The sequence below is a fragment of the Danio aesculapii genome, chromosome 19, assembly GCF_903798145.1.
Source record: "Danio aesculapii chromosome 19, fDanAes4.1, whole genome shotgun sequence".
NCBI classification, from domain to species: domain Eukaryota; kingdom Metazoa; phylum Chordata; class Actinopteri; order Cypriniformes; family Danionidae; genus Danio; species Danio aesculapii.
The window spans coordinates 14,845,585-14,867,221 of NC_079453.1; the positions used below are offsets into that span (position 1 = coordinate 14,845,585).

The following is a 21,637-nucleotide window of genomic DNA, read 5'->3' on the forward strand; positions in this document are numbered from 1 at the left end:
TCTTCATTACCATTAAAGACTTCAAACTATTCCTCTAACCCTATAGTACTTAATAGTCTTCGAATTTGGTCACAATTTAGAAAACATTTTGGCTTTCAAACAATGTCTAGTTTGTCTCCCATATATAAAAACCCTTCTTTCCTGCCCTCTATCTCAGACCAATCTTTTGTATCATGGTTTAGAAAAGGCATTGTAAACATTAATGACCTTTTTTGTGATGATACATTTGTTACATTTTCTTATTTATCAGAAAAATTTAACCTTCCCAAAACTCATTTTTTTCGATATCTTCAGACACGTGAATTTATACGAAATACTTTTTCCCATTTTCCCCTTGCACCTCCCAAACAAGAAATCGATCAGGTTTTAGATACAAAAATTTGTAAAGGTGCAGTCTCTAAAATTTATAAAACAATTTTTTCATTTATTAGACAGTTAGATTCCTCATCCTTTTTAAAAATAAAGCAGAGCTGGGAATCAGATCTTAATCATGTTTTCACAGACGAGGAATGGTCCAAGGCTCTGTCTCGTGTACAAACCTCTTCTATTTGTGCTCGTCATTCCCTTATACAATTCAAATTATTGCATAGAGTATATTGGACTAAGGCAAAAATATCTAAAATTAACCCTGGTTTTGATCCAATTTGTGATCGGTGTCGACAAGCTCCAGCCACTCTTCTTCATACTTTCTGGCTTTGTCCAGCGCTAAGCACTTTTTGGGCATCAATTTTTAAATCAATTTCTGAATGCTTTCTTTTAGATATTGAGCCATGCCCCCTAGTAGCATTATTTGGACTTAACCCTACAAATGTTTCTTTGTCATCTACACAATCAAATGCACTTGCTTTTTGTTTAATAATTGCTAAAAGGCTTATAACACTAAACTGGAAAAATCCTTCCCCACCCAGTTACATACATTGGATGCATGATCTGATGCAGTCTATGCAAATAGAAAAGATTAGATATACAGTTTGCGGTGATACTGAAAAATTTGACACTATCTGGCAACCATTCCTCTTACACTTTAAAAATAAAAATAATAAATAAATAAACATGTATATATGTATGTGTATTTGTATGAAAGTATATAGCTGACTTATCTTCCCTACCCCTGGTTTGGTTATGAGTGGAGAGTGTGTTTTTTTTTTTTTTTTAATTTATTTTATTTTTTGTTTTTTATATATATATTTTATTATTATTTTATTTTCTACTGCTGTACCCTTTGAGTATTTGTATTTATATATTCTCGGCACTGTTGTTGTTGTTGTTTTTTTGTTTTGTTTTTTTCCTTAATGCATGAATATGTAACTATATTTTATTCAGAGAGAAAGAAAAAGTGAGCAAAATTGTATTTTACCACCACATTGGATCAGTTGATGTCTACTGATTCTGTGTATCTGATGCTGTGGCTCTCTGACTAACATATTTCAATAAAAACAGAGTTAAACTAAAAAGTAACCAAGTAACACAACTAGTTACTTTTATGAGAAGTAACCGAATATTGTAATGCATTACTTTCAGAAGTAACTTTCCCCAACACTGGTTGCTTGTATAATATTTTCTCCATTTAAAAACAATACAGTGGAGAAAGATGACTTGATCCGATTTGTTTTCCTGCACAGCTGTATGTTGGACTCATGAAAAATAATTGTTTGCATTGGCCAAAACTGATTAGCTGAAGTCACACCGAAGCAGCAGTCAACAGAGGATTCTGCTTGCTCTCAAATACTTTTTCAATGGACTATTTCCACCATATTTGGTGGCATAGCAATCAAAATAAGAGAAATTAGCTCATTTATGAGACAAATTCTAGACCTTTGTCAGTAAGGGGTGGGTCTTTCGAATCACTCAAACACCCCTCCCCCCTGGCTACGGGCATGGATTGGAACCATGAGTTCACACAGGACAGCACTGATCCTACACAGAAGGAAGGCCAGGAGTTCTTGGGAGTGAAATCTGCTGATCACCTTCACAATGTATCCACTAGAGGGCACTAAAGCCAGTTTTCAGCTCTTGTGGACTGAACTGAGCCAAAAAAATACCTATAGATCTCGTTTTTTGGCACATCAATTTGTATTATATATATATATATATATATATATATATATATATATATATATATATATATATATATATATATATATATATATATATATAAATGAGCAATATCACTCGTAGCAGTGTGATGTGGCTGTGTATTGGCACTGGTGTGAAGCATGCATTTCACCCACCAGTAACGATATACAGCCACATCGCACTGCTACGAGTGTGTAAACGCAATATCACAACAACTCGATGGCATAATCATGTATATAAAAAAGAAAATCAAACACGGTATCAAAATCCTTTTGTAAGCGGACCTACTTTCATCCGCCATTCATTTACATCTGCAGCTGACATCAGAACAGCAGAAACCATTGTATTAAATAAAATATATTTATACAACAGTTCTGTCTGATTCTTGAATCTGATTGGCTGATAGCTGTGCGATATTCTGCAAATAACAGTATCATCCAGTCTCTTCACCCTTCACCCTTGTGTATTACTCCACCCACTTACAGCAACAAGCAGACGACACACTACAGTTTGACAAATATTGCTGCTGTTGGACATAATGTACTTTTGAGGCTTTTTTAATCAAGAATGTTGTTTAGATTGCAACTATGCAGTTTATTTATAAGGATAGTGCCTATTTTTCATTCATTCATTTTCTTTTTTCAGCTTAGTCCCTTTATAAATATGGGGTCGCCATGTACGAATGAACGAATGGGGTCACGGAATGAACCGCCAACTTATCCAGCATGTGTTTTACGCAGCGGATGCCCTTCCAGCTTCAACTCATCACTGGGAAACACCCATACACTCCCATTCACACACATACACTACGGAGAATTTAGAACAACTGTGTTGAGTGTGAGATAGGACTCGCAAATTAGGAATGTATGTATCTTGTGTTGGCCACTCATTGTATAACCCTGGGTTACTTTTTGGTTCGCCATCTGTTTCTAATGAGTCTCCTTTTTTCTCTAACACAGATGAGTTTAGCAATAGGAAAGAACGAATAAATGCCTGCATGTGTTTAGCGTTTTTCCTTATCACAAACACAACCTGGTACTGATTGCGTTGCTTTGGCTTTTTCGGGGTTAATTATTGTGATATCCCAATTGCAACAGAGAAATACTAGGGAATCTCTGTAGGCTGACTCATGTCATGAAGTTCAGCCTTATAATTTAAAAATGCAAGCTAATGAAAGTAAAACATAAAAATCACAGAAATATAAAATAGCTTTGTGTCCCAGCAACAACTACAGAAAAAAATCCCTAAAAGCACTACATTTGCTTTTTATGTGGTATTCAAACTGTGCTGCACAATGACAAATAATTAGCTATGTCTTTTGTAAATTTTGAATCTTTGATGACAATTAACAACTTAAATCATCTACCATTTATATCTACATGAAATTGAGAAAGATATTAGACAGACTCATTAACTTTTAATAAACTTAAAAATATTTCTCTGTTAATATATCAGTTAAAGCTAGATAGAGCCAAGCACTTTTCAATATTTCAACAATGTAACAGAAGAGGGCAACAGAAATCTAGTAATTCGCAGCTAGATGCCTGTTTAGCTCCACTTATATGTAAAAACAGGTTTATGATAATATATATCAAATATAGTATGCATTTTTAGACAATTACAAAGTTTGATTTGACATTTTGATTGATTTAAAAATGTATGTGCTTTTTTTTTCGTTTGTTTGCTCAAAATGTCCATCTGGCTCAATTAACTAGTAAACAATTACAGACACATTCTAGATGTTTTTACAGATATGAATAAGAGTTTAGAGGCCTGAAAGCTTGAAAATATGAAGAGTTCAGAATTTGCCATCTGAATTTTTTCTTTTCTTGCAATGAGCATTTTTTTGCATTCCTTAATGTGACCTATTGAACATAAAGGAGGCTGAGAAAAATGCTCATTTTTATTGCTAATGCTAATTAAAAATGCTACAAATGTCAGATGGGACTTTTTTCAAAAAGGGTTTTGCATCTGAGCTCTTCATATATTGATCTTTACAAAAGTCAAATAAATTGCATTGTTTGTTTTTAAATGCTTAAAATTTTGGCTAGATCAGACTTCATATATTATACACTTTCATTTTTTCTTGCTGATTTCTGAAAATGTTCAACAATAACTGAAGCAGTGTGTCTCAAAGCAGTGTTTCTCAACCACATTCCTGGAGGACAACCAACACTTCATGTTTTAGATGTCTCTTTGGAGGTCTTTCAGTCTCTTCTGATGAGCTGATGATCTGAATCAGGCGTATTTATTTAAGGATATATGGAAAATGTGCAGAGCTGGTGGTCCTACAGGAACATGGTTGAGAAACACTGTTTTAGAATATATTTGATATGTTAGAACTTATAATCGAAGTGTCACACAAGAGAGAACAGGTAATTCAGCATATACAAAAAAGTTTTTAAAAAATGTATTGCATCTAATTGCTGTCGCATGATAGAGGAACAATACATATATGCAATTGCAGATTTGTCTAGTCATGTGCTTTTGAGATTCTGCATACACAGAACACATTTTCAAACTTACAGTAAGTTTCAGAGAAACACAACAGCGCTGTCCAGGGTGCTGAAACTGAAAACCACTGTACTTCGTGTTCTCCTTCTGGAAAAATTTAATCTACACACACTAACAAAATGTTTTCCCTTAGCCTTGTTCTGCTGAATCTGTGAAACGAAGAAGAAATACAGAAATGACAAAAGAAACAACTGTTAAACTATATTGCTCCAGTACTCCAGTTTCTGATGGTGAAACTGAAGTCCCATTCATCACTGTCATGACTCACAGCCTAAGAAGATCACTGAAATTAGATCCTAGATGTGACTGGCCGTTCCACTGTTTCACACTTGCATTGCAAGTATTGATTATCCACTGATTCCCTAGGGTCTTCGAGAAAGAACAGAACTGACATCTTTCCCATTGGGATGTGACCCTGATTCTCGATAGTGTGGCACAAGCTTTCCAAGCAAAATGACCCATTAGACAAATTAATTGTTTTTTTTAAATGTTTCTGTGATCTGGTTTCAAATTCTTAAACATGTTCAAAATTAATCATAGCGTCAAATGTATAACTTGGCAAACATTGCTTAAAGAGAAAGAGACAAACTGACAATTCTGTTACCATTTACTTGTTTCTGTTGAACACAAAGTAAGATATTTTGAAAAATTTTGAAAATGTGTAACTATTGACTAACATTGTATTTGTTTTTTCCTACAGAAGTCGATGGTACAAGGTTTCAGCTTTCTTTAAAATATATTCTTTTGCGCTCAACAGAAAAAATAAACTTATGAAGGTTTGGAACCATTTGATCATGATACATTTTCCTTTTTGGGGTGATCTATCCCTTTCATTCATTCATTTTCCTTCAGCTTAGTCCCTTTATTCATCAGGGGTCGCCACAGCGGAATGAACTGCCAACTTATCCAGCATATGTTTTACACAGCGCATGCCCTTCCACCTGCAATCCAGGACTGGGAAACATCCATACACACTTATTGACAAACATACACTATGGCCAATTTTGTTTATTCAATTCACCTACACCGCATGTCTTTGAACTGTGGGGAAAACCGGAGGAAGACCACACCAACACAGGGAGAACATGCAAACTCCTCACAGACATGGCAACTGACCCAGTCAAGACTCGAACCAGCGACCTTCTTGCTGTAAGTTGACAGTGCTAACCACTAAGCCACCGCATCACCATCTATCCCTTAAAAGTTTTTTAAATAATGAATCTAAAAGCATATATAATGTACTAAACAAATCTTGTTCATTGTGTGTTGAGGAGAGAGATGTGGGTAGTTTAAGGGGTGTTACAGGCACGTGCCTGATCCATTGTCCTCAGTCCCCTCTGCTTGACAGGGGTCACCTCCAGGACTGAGTCAAGGCCACTGGTTACTAAGGAGATCTCTATAAAATGTTTTAGTCTTCATTGTCTTTTTGAGGGAGGCATAAATGCAGCCAGCTGCATTATCATCTCTATACATTTCAAAATATGCAATATGGTCGACTATACATAATTTTCATACTTTAATAGGGTAGGAAGGCAGTAGGGAATGTGTAGATTGTATAACACTGTATTTTATTCATTTGTAGATTATATAACACTTATAATACAAATTACAATAAAATCATTAAAGAGGGGAATATATATATATATATATATATATATATATATATATATATATATATATATATATATATATATATATATATATATATAAATATATATACACACACACACACACACACACACACATATACATATATATACAAAAATGTATTAAACACTGCGATTATTATTATTATTATTAATTAATTAATTATGGAATACCAAAAATTAATTATCATAATAAATCAGTGTTCAAGTTATTAGTTTTATGATTAGAAGTATCGTTTAATAGGGAGACATTGCTGTAAATTCAGATTTGAATCACATGAATAAATGATAGGCCTACTTAAAACAAAATTCACATAGAAATTTTGAAAAAATAACTCCACGGTTCTACTTTTTGAAGCAAATAAAGGCAGCCTTGTTGAAGAGAACCACTTCTTTCAAAGCATCAACAATGTTAATGTTTCCTACCTGTCAAACGTTTGAAATAATGCATCTGTATGTAAATAATACATCGTATATAATGGAGTGCATTATATTTCGTTTAATTCTTTATTAATACTTTCTGTTTTTGTTCATATATTTAGGTGGGGTGGTATTTATTTGTTTATTTTAGTTTTACGGTTTTTTGATGTACAGAAACAATTTGATTTACTGAAAAAAAATCTACTGAATTAAACGTGGCTACAAAAAGTCTTCTGACAACCTATTATGTTAGCTGTTTGTAGTGTGATATGTGGATGCTTTTTACCTAAATGCATATATTGTGTTCCTTTTTAAATATCGCGCGGTACAAGCAATTCGCTAGCAGCCTGTTACATTCATGACGAAGCCAGAGATCCAGCTGCACTTTTGATTGATGTATAATTATTGCATCACGTGACCCGTCGAAGCACATGCTTGATTATCATATGAAGAGGGTTCTGGTTCTGTTCGGGTTACTTAATTAGACGAAGCGTTATGACTAAGACTTCTAACAGGTGCTGTACTGTTTCCTCTGACATGAGTCAGAAACCTATGAGAGAAAGAGTGCGTTTGGGAAGCTGATGAACGGCATCCAAGAATCCTGCATGAATATTTAATTGGAAAGTGGATGCGGCTTTAATTGTGTTTGTGGGTGACGGGCCGCATGACAATCCAAATACAGTCATCAGAGCAGAACCACAGCAGGAACCCAGCTGACTGACTCACTGCTCTCCATTCATTCACACACGCTCGGTGTAGTATAAAATGCTTTCGAGGAGCTGGACTTTTAGACAATGCCTGACGACCAGTCTACATTAGTTGATTACACAACAAAAAAAGGCAGGTAATCGTTTAGTTTTCATAAAGAAGTAGTAAGTCATCAAGATGCCCCCGGCAAATCCGCATCTCAATCACACAGGTGAGAACTTCATATCAGTATTATAAAATAACTGATGACTACATTTTTTTCTCTCTCTCTCTCTCTCTCTCTCTCTCTCTCTCTCTCTCTCTCTCTCTCGTTTGGTGGCAGAAAAACTAAGATCAAAATCTTGTCTGCAAAAGCTCTTACAAATGTCATTCTTTTGTGAGATATGGTATATTGCGTTGTTCGTGTGTGTGATGTACACAATGATCCTTTGGAGTTTATATTCATGTATAATTTACTTAATATTTTGTAGTCTAAGGGTACAAAAAATCGAAATGGAAAGTCGCTTTCAAATTTATTTGCAATGCATATTATTGACCAAAATAATTTGGTTAATTTTATTTTTATATAGCCCATTTACTGTGAGGAAATAAAAAAACGAAACATGATCTTTTTCCTAATATTCTAATGATATTTGGCATTTTAAAAATGTTCATTTTTACCCGCATAAACCATAAAGTGCATTTTGACCCATATGCTAGTGTCAAAAATATACTCGTGCAACCTAAACTGTGTCACGTATTATACATGTGGAATTCTCTCCGTGCTACATGTAAATTGCCGGTTGCAAATATTCAGGCAATTCCCATTCATTATGTGCTGGCGTCAGAGATCAATTAAATAACATTTACACGCCTCAGAGTGTCTTATTGTTCCCTTTTGTGGGCTCTGCTTGAGGTGTGAGAACAATAAGACACTGTGACCTGTGCTTTCCATGATGCTCAAACCAGAACTGCGATCAGTTTTAAATAGTTTGTCATCATCATTAGCTAGGGGACATTAATTGAACATTTTATTTCCTGTTTTTTAAATAAAATATAAATGAATAACTACTACAGTTAAATTTTACACAGGTCCCGAAATGCACATTTTGGATATGTTTTAAAGCAAGATGCATATTATTATTATTATTATTATTATTATTATTAATATTATTATTATTATTATTATTATTATTTTCTTTTGTAGCTTAAGACTTACAAGCGTTTGGTTGCACACATATATCAACTGTTGTAATAGATTATAGAACATTTTGGTCCAATTATTGAAATCATGTTCTGATGTCTTCAAAACCCCGACGTTCATATTTTCTTCACACATTCCTCAATGTAATATCTGGAATAATTGATAGTGTTTGATGTAATTTGCAGAAATGTTCTAAATAGCATGGTATGTTTTTGAGATCTAAATATTAAGATGCCACAATATAAAACGTTTGCTAAATTTATTTATTTTTTAAGATTAAAAATATTTTTTTTAAGATTACATAGGAGAACTGCATACCAAATGCTTTCATGCAGTAATAAATCAATGCCTTTGTTGTGAATAAAGTGTCTCTGCTGTCCCAATGTCCATCCACTATGTGGTGTGTGTCAGGCTGTCAGCATGCTGTGGGTCATTTCGGTTTAAGAGGGGAGGGCACTTCCTATTCCTCGAGCTTAAATGTTCTCAATCTGTGATTGGCCCACTGGTGAATTTGGACCCCATCGCTGCAGAAATGTGCAATTCATCAGCTCAATGAAGTTGAACACCACGTAGACTTGACCTAAAGCCGATGGAGGTAATAGTGGAGATGCTACAGTGACCCGTGTCCTATATGATTCACTCAGGAATAAACGCTGACCACTGTTTTATGCTGTTTGGGGGCCCATTCAATGATCGTTTTTGTGGTGTAAACCAAGAAGACATCCTGGAGACATGGCTGAAGGTGAGGTCGTGGGTGATCTTCCAGTGGGGGGTCAGTGAAGAGTGAGAGGAATAAAGAAGAGGGGGTGGGACGGATCTCCTGCATTGTCTTTCAGATTTGGGGATCTTCACAAAGGGCACTTCCCAGAAGCCCTGGAATTTTCAAGTCGTTACCGCTAAAATGAACCCCAAATCTTTTGTTTGTTCGTTGCTTCTGGCGTCGGTAAAGTAGTTTTTTTTTGTTTTACTTTTGAAATGTGGAGGAAAGTTTGAACCCTGTTTCCTGTAGTCGGGATTTAATCGGAGATTGATGGGCGAGATGGGTGAAATGGGCTCAGTTTATGAGCAATATTATACAGGTGAGCGGCCGTACATTTGTGATTTTAATTTTTTTTTTTATATTCCCTGAAAGTGCACGAGTGCGCTATGATGAATTAACTTTTAGCTGTTTTAAGCTTTTAGCTTATAATTAGATGATAAAGGACGCAAGGGGTTTTGTGTTAACAAAATGTATAGTTTTTTCCCCATTTTTTTCTTAAACAATATGAGACGTAGCCTAGCCAATACATAGCCTAGTCACCGCTAAAGAAGTGAAAAAAACCTATAGAGCTAGGTATCAAATAAATTTATTAGCTACAGAAATGCATATAATAAAATTTGCATAATGGAGATTGATTAACGTGTAGCACATTTACTCAAGCAAATGTTATCACTTACTTGCTGTATACAATTATTTAAATTCTATACATATTTTTTCAACCTACCTGTTGGTTAAACTGTCCCTTTACAGATTTATTTGTACATTTTTAAGTGAATTTATTTTTACTTCACAAAACTATATACTAAATTGTTTATACAGTTTGAAGAGTGTAAAACGAGTACTGAGCAAAAAAAAATATTACCGAATAAACAAACCCATATAGAAACGCTTTCCGTCCACTCGTGTTTAGCTTCTGGCATTTTCTTCCCAAGTGTGATGAATTCACTGCATGTCGGAACAGCAGCGTAAGAGCTCACCGATTTATTTTGTTGTTCCACTTTCGATAGCGCGATATCGGAGTTAGTAAAATTATTATTTGTGATTGATATTCTTGTTTCGTGTTTTTATACAAATAAGGTGGATGTACAAAGACAGAGGAGGAAGAAGCCGCGAGCTCTGAGGAAGACTCGGGCTCGTTCCACGGCTCTGGGGTCTGCAAATGGTTTAACGTGCGGATGGGCTTCGGCTTTCTGTCCATGACCCACCGGGAGGGCATCTGTCTGGAATCACCCGTGGATGTGTTCGTCCATCAGGTATGCTGCCGTTTTTTAATTATCCGGACCTCCGTAAGGCCTTGCTGTCTCTAGAAATTTCTTTTTCCCTCCCATTGTTCAAACAAGGGTTTTATGCTAAAATGTGATGGAAACTGTTGGGGACGTTTTAAGCATCTATATGTTTTACGTTTGAACATTAAAGTCTTCATCATGCATTCTAAATCAACATTCTTCAGTCGTTTAGCAAAGCAAATCATGTTTGTCAGTAACCATTTTAAGCTGGCTGTGCTGTTATGTTTTAGTAAATTTACTTGTTGGCTTGTGTATTTGGATCTGTGTTGAAGGTCTAGAAGAGGACAGTACCTTGGTGTTTGAAAAGCTGCATTTATTAGGGACCGAGCACCGAACGGTGCAAGGCCCTATTGGAATTGCTCCGTTTATTATTATTATTATTATTATTAGGGACCGAGCACCGAACGGTGCAAGGCCCTATTGGAATTGCTCCGTTTATTATTATTATTATTATTATTATTATTATTATTATTATTCTTATTCTTCTCCCGAATGAATCGCGATTTTGAGGGTCTAAACATGCCCGAAAACTCACGAAACTTTGCACACGCCCCAGAAGTGGCGAAAATTTACGTTTTTTAAAGGCTTCGGAAGTGGGCGTGGCAAAATGACTCGACAGCGCCACCTAGAAAATTGATTCGGACAAGCCCCCGAGCCACGAATCACGCACATGCACGAAAATTGGCACACACCTCAAACATGCCAAGACCTACAAAAAAGTCTCAAGGAGCGATATCTCAAACCCAACAGGAAGTCGGATATTTACAGCTTCCTGCGGCGAAAAAGTGGCGATTTTGCCATTTCCAGGCGTTGTACTTTAACGAACTCCTCCTAGGGATTTCATCCGATCGACACCAAAATTGGGTTATGTCATCTAAAGACCTTGGCGATGTTAAATTGCGAAGCTTTAGAGTTTTCGTCGATGGGCGTGTCCGTGGCGGCCTCGCAAACTTTGACGACTCGCCATGAAACATCAAGTCTTTATAACTCAGGCATGCATGATCCGATCTGCCTCAAAACGCACACATTTCATAAGTGTCCTGACCTGAACATGTTTACATGCCAATAACTTGATACAGTTATAGCGCCACCTGCTGGCAAACTTAAAATTGCCTATAACTCAGCCAAACAATATCCGATCTGCCTAAAACTTCACATGGTTGATAAGATTGCTTTCCTGAAGACAACTACATGCCAATATTGAGTCACAGTCATAGCGCCACCTGGTGGCAATAGTAAAATTGCCTATAACTCAGCCAAACAATGTCCGATCCGCCTGAAAATTCACATGGTTGATTAAAATCCTCTCCTGAAGACATCTACGTGAAAATATTGAGTCAAAGTCATAGCGCCACCTGCTGACGGGAGCAAGTTTGGCATAAATCTGTGATTTTCTCAGATTTTTTTATGTATCGGCCTAAATTATTATTGTTCGCGGTTTTCTGTCGTCCTACGGCCACCGGGCGGCGGTGAGCCCGTGTGCGAGGTCCCTATCATCGCTGCTTGCAGCTTTAATTAGGGACCGAGCACCAAACGGTGCAAGGCCCTATTGGAATTGCTCCGTTTATTATTATTATTATTATTATTATTATTATTATTATTATTATTATTATTATTCTTCTCCCGAATGAATCGCGATTTTGAGGGTCTAAACATGCCCGAAAACTCACGAAAATTTGCACACGCCCCAGAAGTGGCGAAAATTTACGTTTATTATAGGTTTCGGAAGTGGGCGTGGCAAAATGACTCGACAGCGCCACCTAGAAAATTGATACGGACAAGCCCCCGCGCCACGAATCACGCACATGCACGAAAATTGGCACACACCTCAAACATGCCAAGACCTACAAAAAAGTCTCAAGGAGCGATATCTCAAACCCAACAGGAAGTCGGATATTTATGGCTTCCTGCGGCGAAAAAGTGGCGATTTTGCCATTTCCAGGCGTTGTACTTTAACGAACTCCTCCTAGGGATTTGATCCGATCGACACCAAATTTGGGTTTTGTCATCTAAAGGCCTTGGCGATGTTAAATTGCGAAGCTTTAGAGTTTTCGTCGATGGGCGTGTCCGTGGCGGCCTCGTAAATTTTGACGACTCGCCACGAAACATCAAGTCGTTATAACTCAGGCATGCATTATCCGATCTGCCTCAAAATTCACACGTTTGATAACCGTTCTGACCTGAACACGATTACATGCCAATATCCCGATACAGCTATAGCGCCACCTGCTGGCTACAGGAAATGACATGATTTACATTGAAACAAACTCCTCCCACAAATTTGATCATATCAGCACCAAATTTGAGTGGTGTCATCTGAAAGCAGTATCGATGATATATTGTGAAGGTCTAGAGTTTTCGTCGATGGGCATGTCCGTGGCGGACTCGCAAACTTTGATGATTCGCCATGAAACATCAAGTTGTTATAACTCAGGCATGCATGATCCGATCTGCCTCAAACCTCACACATTTCATAAGTGTCCTGACCTGAACATGTTTACATGCCAATAACTCGATACAGTTATAGCGCCACCTGCTGGCAAACTTAAAATTGCCTATAACTCAGCCAAACAATTTCCGATCTGCCTAAAACTTCACATGGTTAAGATTGCTCTCCTGAAGACATCTACATGCCAATATTGAGTCACAGTCATAGCGCCACCTGGTGGCAACAGTAAAATTGCCTATAACTCAGCCAAACAATGTCCGATCTGCCTGAAAATTCACATGGTTCATTAAAATCCTCTCCTGAAGACATCTACATGAAAATATTGAGTCACAGTCATAGCGCCACCTGCTGACGGGAGCAAGTTTGGCATAAATCTGTGATTTTCTCAGATTTTTTTATGTATCGGCCTAAATTATTATTGTTCGGGTTCTCTGTCGTCCTACGGCCGCCGGGCGGCGGTGAGCCCGGGTGCGAGGTCCCTATCATCGCTGCTTGCAGCTTTAATTAGGGACCGAGCACCGAACGGTGCAAGGCCCTATTGGAATTGCTCCGTTTATTATTATTATTATTATTATTATTATTATTATTATTATTATTATTATTATTATTATTATTATTCTTCTCCCGAATGAATCGCGATTTTGAGGGTCTAAACATGCCCGAAAACTCACGAAAATTTGCACACGCCCCAGAAGTGGCGAAAATTTACGTTTGTTATAGGCTTCGGAAGTGGGCGTGGCAAAATGACTCGACAGCGCCACCTAGAAAATTGATACGGACAAGCCCCCGAGCCACGAATCACGCACATGCACGAAAATTGGCACACACCTCAAACATGCCAAGACCTACAAAAAAGTCTCAAGGAGCGATATCTCAAACCCAACAGGAAGTCGGATATTTATGGCTTCCTGCGGCGAAAAAGTGGCGATTTTGCCATTTCCAGGCGTTGTACTTTAACGAACTCCTCCTAGGGATTTCATCCGATCGACACCAAAATTGGGTTATGTCATCTAAAGGCCTTGGCGATGTTAAATTGCGAAGCTTTAGAGTTTTCGTCTATGGGCGTGTCCGTGGCGGCCTCGTAAATTTTGACGACTCGCCATGAAACATCAAGTTGTTATAACTCAGGCATGCATTATCCGATCTGCCTCAAAATTCACACGTTTGATAACCGTCCTGACCTGAACACGTTTACATGCCAATATCCCGATACAGTTATAGCGCCACCTGCTGGCTACAGGAAATGACATGATTTACAGTGAAACAAACTCCTCGCACAAATTTCATCATATCAGCACCAAATTTGAGTGGTGTCATCTGAAAGCAGTATCGATGATATATTGTGAAGGTCTAGAGTTTTCGTCGATGGGCGTGTCCGTGGCGGACTCGCAAACTTTGATGATTCGCCATGAAACATCAACTTGTTATAACTCAGGCATGCATGATCCGATCTGCCTCAAAACTCACACATTTAATAAGTGTCCTGACCTGAACATGTTTACATGCCAATAACTTGATACAGTTATAGCGCCACCTGCTGGCAACACTAAAATTGCCTATAACTCAGCCAAACAATATCCGATCTGCCTAAAACTTCACATGGTTGATAACATTGCTTTCCTCAAGACAACTACATGCATATATTGAGTCACAGTCATAGCGCCACCTGGTGGCAACAGTAAAATTGGCTATAACTCAGCCAAACAATGTCCGATCTGCCTGAAAATTCACATGGTTGATTAAAATCCTCTCCGGAAGACATCGATATAACAATCTTGAGTCACAGTCATAGCGCCACCTGCTGACGGGAGCAAGTTTTGCATAAATCTGTGATTTTCTCAGATTTTTTTATGTATCGGCCTAAATTATTATTGTTCGCGGTTCTCTGTCGTCCTACGGCCGCCGGGCGGCGGTGAGCCCGGGTGCGAGGTCCCTATCATCGCTGCTTGCAGCTTTAATTATTATTATTATTATTCCGCCCCTAATCGGGGCACTTTTGAGGGTCTAAACGTGCTCGAAAAGTCACGAAACTTTGCACACACATCAAACGCGGCGTAAATGGTCGGCTGATATGGGTCTCGGAAATGGGCGTGGCAAAATGACTCGACAGCGCCACCTAGAAAATTGATACGGACAAGCCCCCGAGCCACGAATCACGCACACGCACGAAAATTGGCACACACCTCAAACATGCCAAGACCTACAAAAAAGTCTCAAGGAGCGATATCTCAAACCCAACAGGAAGTCGGATATTTACAGCTTCCTGCGGCGAAAAAGTGGCGTTTTTGCCATTTCCAGGCGTTGTATTTTAACGAACTCCTCCTAGGGATTTCATCCGATCGACACCAAAATTGGGTTATGTCATCTAAAGGCCTTGGCGATGTTAAATTGCGAAGCTTTAGAGTTTTCGTCGATGGGCGTGTCCGTGGCGGCCTCGCAAACTTTGACGACTCGCCACGAAACATCAAGTTGTTATAACTCCGGCATGCATTATCCGATCTGCCTCAAAATTCACACGTTTGATAACCGTCCTGACCTGAACACGTTTACATGCCAATATCCCGATACAGTTATAGCGCCACCTGCTGGCTACAGGAAATGACATGATTTTACATTGTAACAAACTCCTCCCACAAATTTGGTCATATAAGCACCAAATTTGAGAGGTGTCCTCTGAACACTCTAGCGATGATATATTGTGAAGGTCCAGAGTTTTTGTCGATGGGTGTGTCCGTGGCGGCCTCGCAAACTTTGATGGTTCGCCACGAAACAGGAAGTTGTTATAACTCAGGCATGCATGATCCGATCAGCCTCAAAACTCACACATTTAATCACCAACCTGACCTGAACACGCTTACGTGCCAATAACTCAATACAGTTATAGCGCCACCTGCTGGCGCCACCTATAAAAATTAAACTGACAGGCCCCCGAGCTACGAATCTCGCACACCCACGAAACTTGGCACACACGTCAAACATGCCAAAACCTACGAAAAAGTCTCTTGGAGCGAAACCTTAACCCCAACAGGAAGTCGTATATTTTTAGCTTCCTGCGGCGAAAGAGTGGCGTTTTTGCCATTTCCAGGCGTTGTACTTTAACGAACTCCTCCTAGGGATTTCATCCGATCGACACCAAAATTGGGTTTTGTCATCTAAAGGCCTTGGCGATGTTAAATTGCGAAGCTTTAGAGTTTTCGTCGATGGGCGTGTCCGTGGCGGCCTCGCAAACTTTGACGATTCGCCACAAAACAGGAAGTCATTATAACTCAGGCATGCATGATCCGATCTGCCTCAAAATTCACACAATTGATAACCGTCCTGACCTGAACATGTTTACATATCAATATCCAGTTAAAGTTATAGCGCCACCTGCTGGGAACAGTAAAATTGCCTATAACTCAGCCACACAATGTCCGATCTGCCTGAAAATTCACATGGTTGATTAAAATCCACTCCTGAAGACAACTACATGCCAATATTGAGTCACAGTTATAGCGCCACCTGCTGTCAACAATAAAATTGCCTATAACTCAGCCAAACAATGTCCGATCTGCCTGAAACTTCACATGGTTGTTAAGACTCATCTCCTGAATACATCTACATGCCAATATTGAGTCACAGTCATAGCGCCACCTGCTGACAGTAGGTAGTTTGGCTTATAACTCATCCACACAATGTCCGATCAGGCTGAAACTTCACATGTTTGATAAGTTTCCACTACTGAAGACATCTACATGCCAATCTTGAGTCACAGTCATAGCGCCACCTGCTGACGGGAGCAAGTATGGCATAAATCTGTGATTTTCTCAGATTTTTTTATGTATCGGCTTAAATTATTATTGTTCGCGGTTCTCTGTCGTCCTACGACCACCGGGCGGCGGTGAGCCCGTGTGCGAGGTCCCTATCATCGCTGCTTGCAGCTTTAATTATTATTATTATTATTAGGGACCGAGCACCGAACGGTGCAAGGCCCTATTGGAATTGCTCCGTTTATTATTATTATTATTATTATTATTATTATTATTATTATTATTATTATTATTATTATTATTATTATTATTATTCTTCTCCCGAATGAATCGCGATTTTGAGGGTCTAAACATGCCCGAAAACTCACGAAAATTTGCACACGCCCCAAAAGTGGCGAAAATTTACGTTTATTATAGGCTTCGGAAGTGGGCGTGGCAAAATGACTCGACAGCGCCACCTAGAAAATTGATACGGACAAGCCCCCGAGCCACGAATCACGCACATGCACGAAAATTGGCACACACCTCAAACATGCCAAGACCTACAAAAAAGTCTCAAGGAGCGATATCTCAAACCCAACAGGAAGTCGGATATTTATGGCTTCCTGCGGCGAAAAAGTGGCGATTTTGCCATTTCCAGGCGTTGTACTTTAACGAACTCCTCCTAGGGATTTCATCCGATCGACACCAAAATTGGCTTATGTCATCTAAAGGCCTTGGCGATGTTAAATTGCGAAGCTTTAGAGTTTTCGTTGATGGGCGTGTCCGTGGCGGCCTCGTAAATTTTGACGACTCGCCACGAAACATCAAGTTGTTATAACTCAGGCATGCATTATCTGATCTGCCTCAAAATTCACACGCTTGATAACCGTCCTGACCTGAACACGTTTACATGCCAATATCCCGATACAGTTATAGCGCCACCTGCTGGCTACAGGAAATGACATGATTTTACGTTGTAACAAACTCCTCGCACAAATTTGGTCATATCAGCACCAAATTTGAGTGGTGTCATCTGAAAGCAGTATCGATTATATATTGTGAAGGTCTAGAGTTTTCGTCGATGGGCGTGTCCGTGGCGGACTCGCAAACTTTGATGATTCGCCACAAAACATCAAGTTGTTATAACTCAGGCACGCATGATCCGATCTGCCTCAAAACTCACACATTTGATAAGTGTCCTGACCTGAACACGTTTACATGCCAATAACTCGATAAAGTTATAGCGCCACCTGCTGGCAAACTTAAAATTGCCTATAACTCAGCTAAACAATATCCGATCTGCCTAAAACTTCACATGGTTGATAAGATTGCTCTCCTGAAGACATCTACATGCCAATATTGAGTCACAGTCATAGCGCCACCATGTGGCAACAGTAAAATTACATATAACTCAGCCAAACAATGTCCGATCTGCCTGAAAATTCACATGGTGGATTAAAATCCTCTCCTGAAGACATCTACATACCTATATTGAGTCGGTCATAGCGCCACCTGCTGACAGAATGTAGTTTGATTTATAACTCAACCACACAATGTCCGATCTGCCTGAAAATTCACATGGTTGATTAAAATCCTCTCCTGAAGACATCTACATACCAATATTGAGTCACAGTCATAGCGCCACCTGCAGGCAATATGAAATTTCTTATAACTCAGCCAAACAAAGTTCGATCTGCCTGAAAATTCACATGGTTGATAAAATTCCACTCCTGAAGACATCTACATATAAATATTGAGTCACAGTCATAGCGCCACCTGCTGACGGGAGCAAGTTTGGCATAAATCTGTGATTTTCTCAGATTTTTTTATGTATCGGCCTAAACTATTATTGTTCGCGGTTCTCTGTCGTCCTACTGCCACCGGGCGGCGGTGAGCCCGTGTGCGAGGTCCCTATCATCGCTGCTTGCAGCTTTAATTAGGGACCGAGCACCGAACGGTGCAAGGCCCTATTGGAATTGCTCCGTTTATTATTATTATTATTATTATTATTATTATTATTATTATTATTATTATTATTATTATTATTATTCTTCTCCCGAATGAATCGCGATTTTGAGGGTCTAAACATGCCCGAAAACTCACGAAAATTTGCACACGCCCCAGAAGTGGCGAAAATTTACGTTTATTATAGGTTTCGGAAGTGGGCGTGGCAAAATGACTCGACAGCGCCACCTAGAAAATTGATACGGACAAGCCCCCGAGCCACGAATCACGCACATGCACGAAAATTGGCACACACCTTAAACATGCCAAGACCTACGAAAAAGTCTCAAGGAGCGATATCTCAAACCCAACAGGAAGTCGGATATTTACAGCTTCCTGCGGCGAAAAAGTGGCGTTTTTGCCATTTCCAGGCGTTGTACTTTAACGAACTCCTCCTAGGGATTTCATCCGATCGACACCAAAATTTGGTTATGTCATCTAAAGGCCTTGGCGATGTTAAATTGCGAAGCTTTAGAGTTTTCGGCGATGGGCGTGTCCGTGGCGGCCTCGCAAACTTTGACGACTCGCCACGAAACATCAAGTTGTTATAACTCAGGCATGCATTATCTGATCTGCCTCAAAATTCACACGCTTAATAACCGTCCTGACCTGAACACGATTACATGCCAATATCCCGATACAGTTATAGCGCCACCTGCTGGCTACAGGAAATGACATGATTTTACGTTGTAACAAACTCCTCGCACAAATTTGGTCATATCAGCACCAAATTTGAGTGGTGTCATCTGAAAGCAGTATCGATGATATATTGTGAAGGTCTAGAGTTTTCGTTGATGGGCGTGTCCGTGGCGGACTCGCAAACTTTGATGATTCGCCACCAAACATCAAGTTGTTATAACTCAGGCATGCATGATCCGATCAGCCTCAAAACTCACACATTTGATCACCGTCCTGACCTGAACACGCTTACATGCCAATATCCCGATACAGTTATAGCGCCACCTGCTGGCGCCACCTATAAAAATTAAACGGACAGGCCCCCGAGCTACGAATCTCGCACACGCACGAAATTTGGCACACACGTCAAACATGCCAAAACCTACGAAAAAGTCTCTTGGAGCGAAATCTCAAACCCAACAGGAAGTCGTATATTTTTAGCTTCCTGCGGCGAAAAAGTGGCGTTTTTGCCATTTCCAGGCGTTGTACTTTAACGAACTCCTCCTAGGGATTTCATCCGATCGACACCAAAATTGGGTTTTGTCATCTAAAGCCCTTGGCGATGTTAAATTGCGAAGCTTTAGAGTTTTACTCGATGGGCGTGTCCGTGGCAGCCTCGCAAACTTTGACGATTCGCCACAAAACAGGAAGTCATTATAACTCAAGCATACATGATCCGATCTGCCTCAAAATTCACACAATTGATAACTGTCCTGACCTGAACATGTTTACATATCAATATCCAGTTAAAGTTATAGCGCCACCTGCTGGGAACAGTAAAATTGCCTATAACTCAGCCACACAATGTCCCATCGGCCTGAAAATTCACATGGTTGATTAAAATCCACTCCTGAAGACAACTACATGGCAATATTGAGTCACAGTTATAGCGCCACCTGCTGTCAACAATAAAATTGCCTATAACTCAGCCAAACAATGTCCGATCTGCCTGAAACTTCACATGGTTGTTAAGACTCATCTCCTGAAGACATCTACATGCCAATATTGAGTCACAGTCATAGCGCCACCTGCTGACAGTAGGTAGTTTGGCTTATAACTCATCCACACAATGTCCGATCAGGCTGAAACTTCACATGTTTGATGAGTTTCCACTACTGAAGACATCTACATGCCAATCTTGAGTCACAGTCATAGCGCCACCTGCTGACAGGAGCAAGTATGGCATAAATCTGTGATTTTCTCAGATTTTTTTATGTATCGGCTTAAATTATTATTGTTCGCGGTTCTCTGTCGTCCTACGGCCACCGGGCGGCGGTGAGCCCGGGTGCGAGGTCCCTATCATCGCTGCTTGCAGCTTTAATTATTATTATTATTAGGGACCGAGCACCGAACGGTGCAAGGCCCTATTGGAATTGCTCCGTTTATTATTATTATTATTATTATTATTATTATTATTATTATTATTATTATTATTATTATTATTCTTCTCCCGAATGAATCGCGATTTTGAGGGTCTAAACATGCCCGAAAACTCACGAAAATTTGCACACGCCCCAGAAGTGGCGAAAATTTACGTTTATTATAGGTTTCGGAAGTGGGCGTGGCAAAATGACTCGACAGCGCCACCTAGAAAATTGATACGGACAAGCCCCCGAGCCACGAATCACGCACATGCACGAAAATTGGCACACACCTTAAACATGCCAAGACCTACGAAAAAGTCTCAAGGAGCGATATCTCAAACCCAACAGGAAGTCGGATATTTACAGCTTCCTGCGGCGAAAAAGTGGCGTTTTTGCCATTTCCAGGCGTTGTACTTTAACGAACTCCTCCTAGGGATTTCATCCGATCGACACCAAAATTTGGTTATGTCATCTAAAGGCCTTGGCGATGTTAAATTGCGAAGCTTTAGAGTTTTCGGCGATGGGCGTGTCCGTGGCGGCCTCGCAAACTTTGACGACTCGCCACGAAACATCAAGTTGTTATAACTCAGGCATGCATTATCTGATCTGCCTCAAAATTCACACGCTTAATAACCGTCCTGACCTGAACACGATTACATGCCAATATCCCGATACAGTTATAGCGCCACCTGCTGGCTACAGGAAATGACATGATTTTACGTTGTAACAAACTCCTCGCACAAATTTGGTCATATCAGCACCAAATTTGAGTGGTGTCATCTGAAAGCAGTATCGATGATATATTGTGAAGGTCTAGA

At 39.4% G+C, this 21,637-nt stretch overlaps 1 protein-coding gene across 1 annotated transcript in view; it reads left to right on the forward strand.

The window, feature by feature from the left end:
* Positions 1-9,279: 9,279 nt before the first annotated feature.
* lin28ab (lin-28 homolog Ab) overlaps positions 9,280-21,637 on the forward strand; it is a 40,029-nt gene continuing 27,671 nt past the window's right edge. The window contains exons 1-2 of the mRNA XM_056479116.1: positions 9,280-9,289; positions 10,385-10,560. Of these exons, the coding sequence (XP_056335091.1) occupies positions 9,280-9,289; positions 10,385-10,560 (186 nt within the window). The remainder of the gene's footprint in view (positions 9,290-10,384; positions 10,561-21,637) is intronic.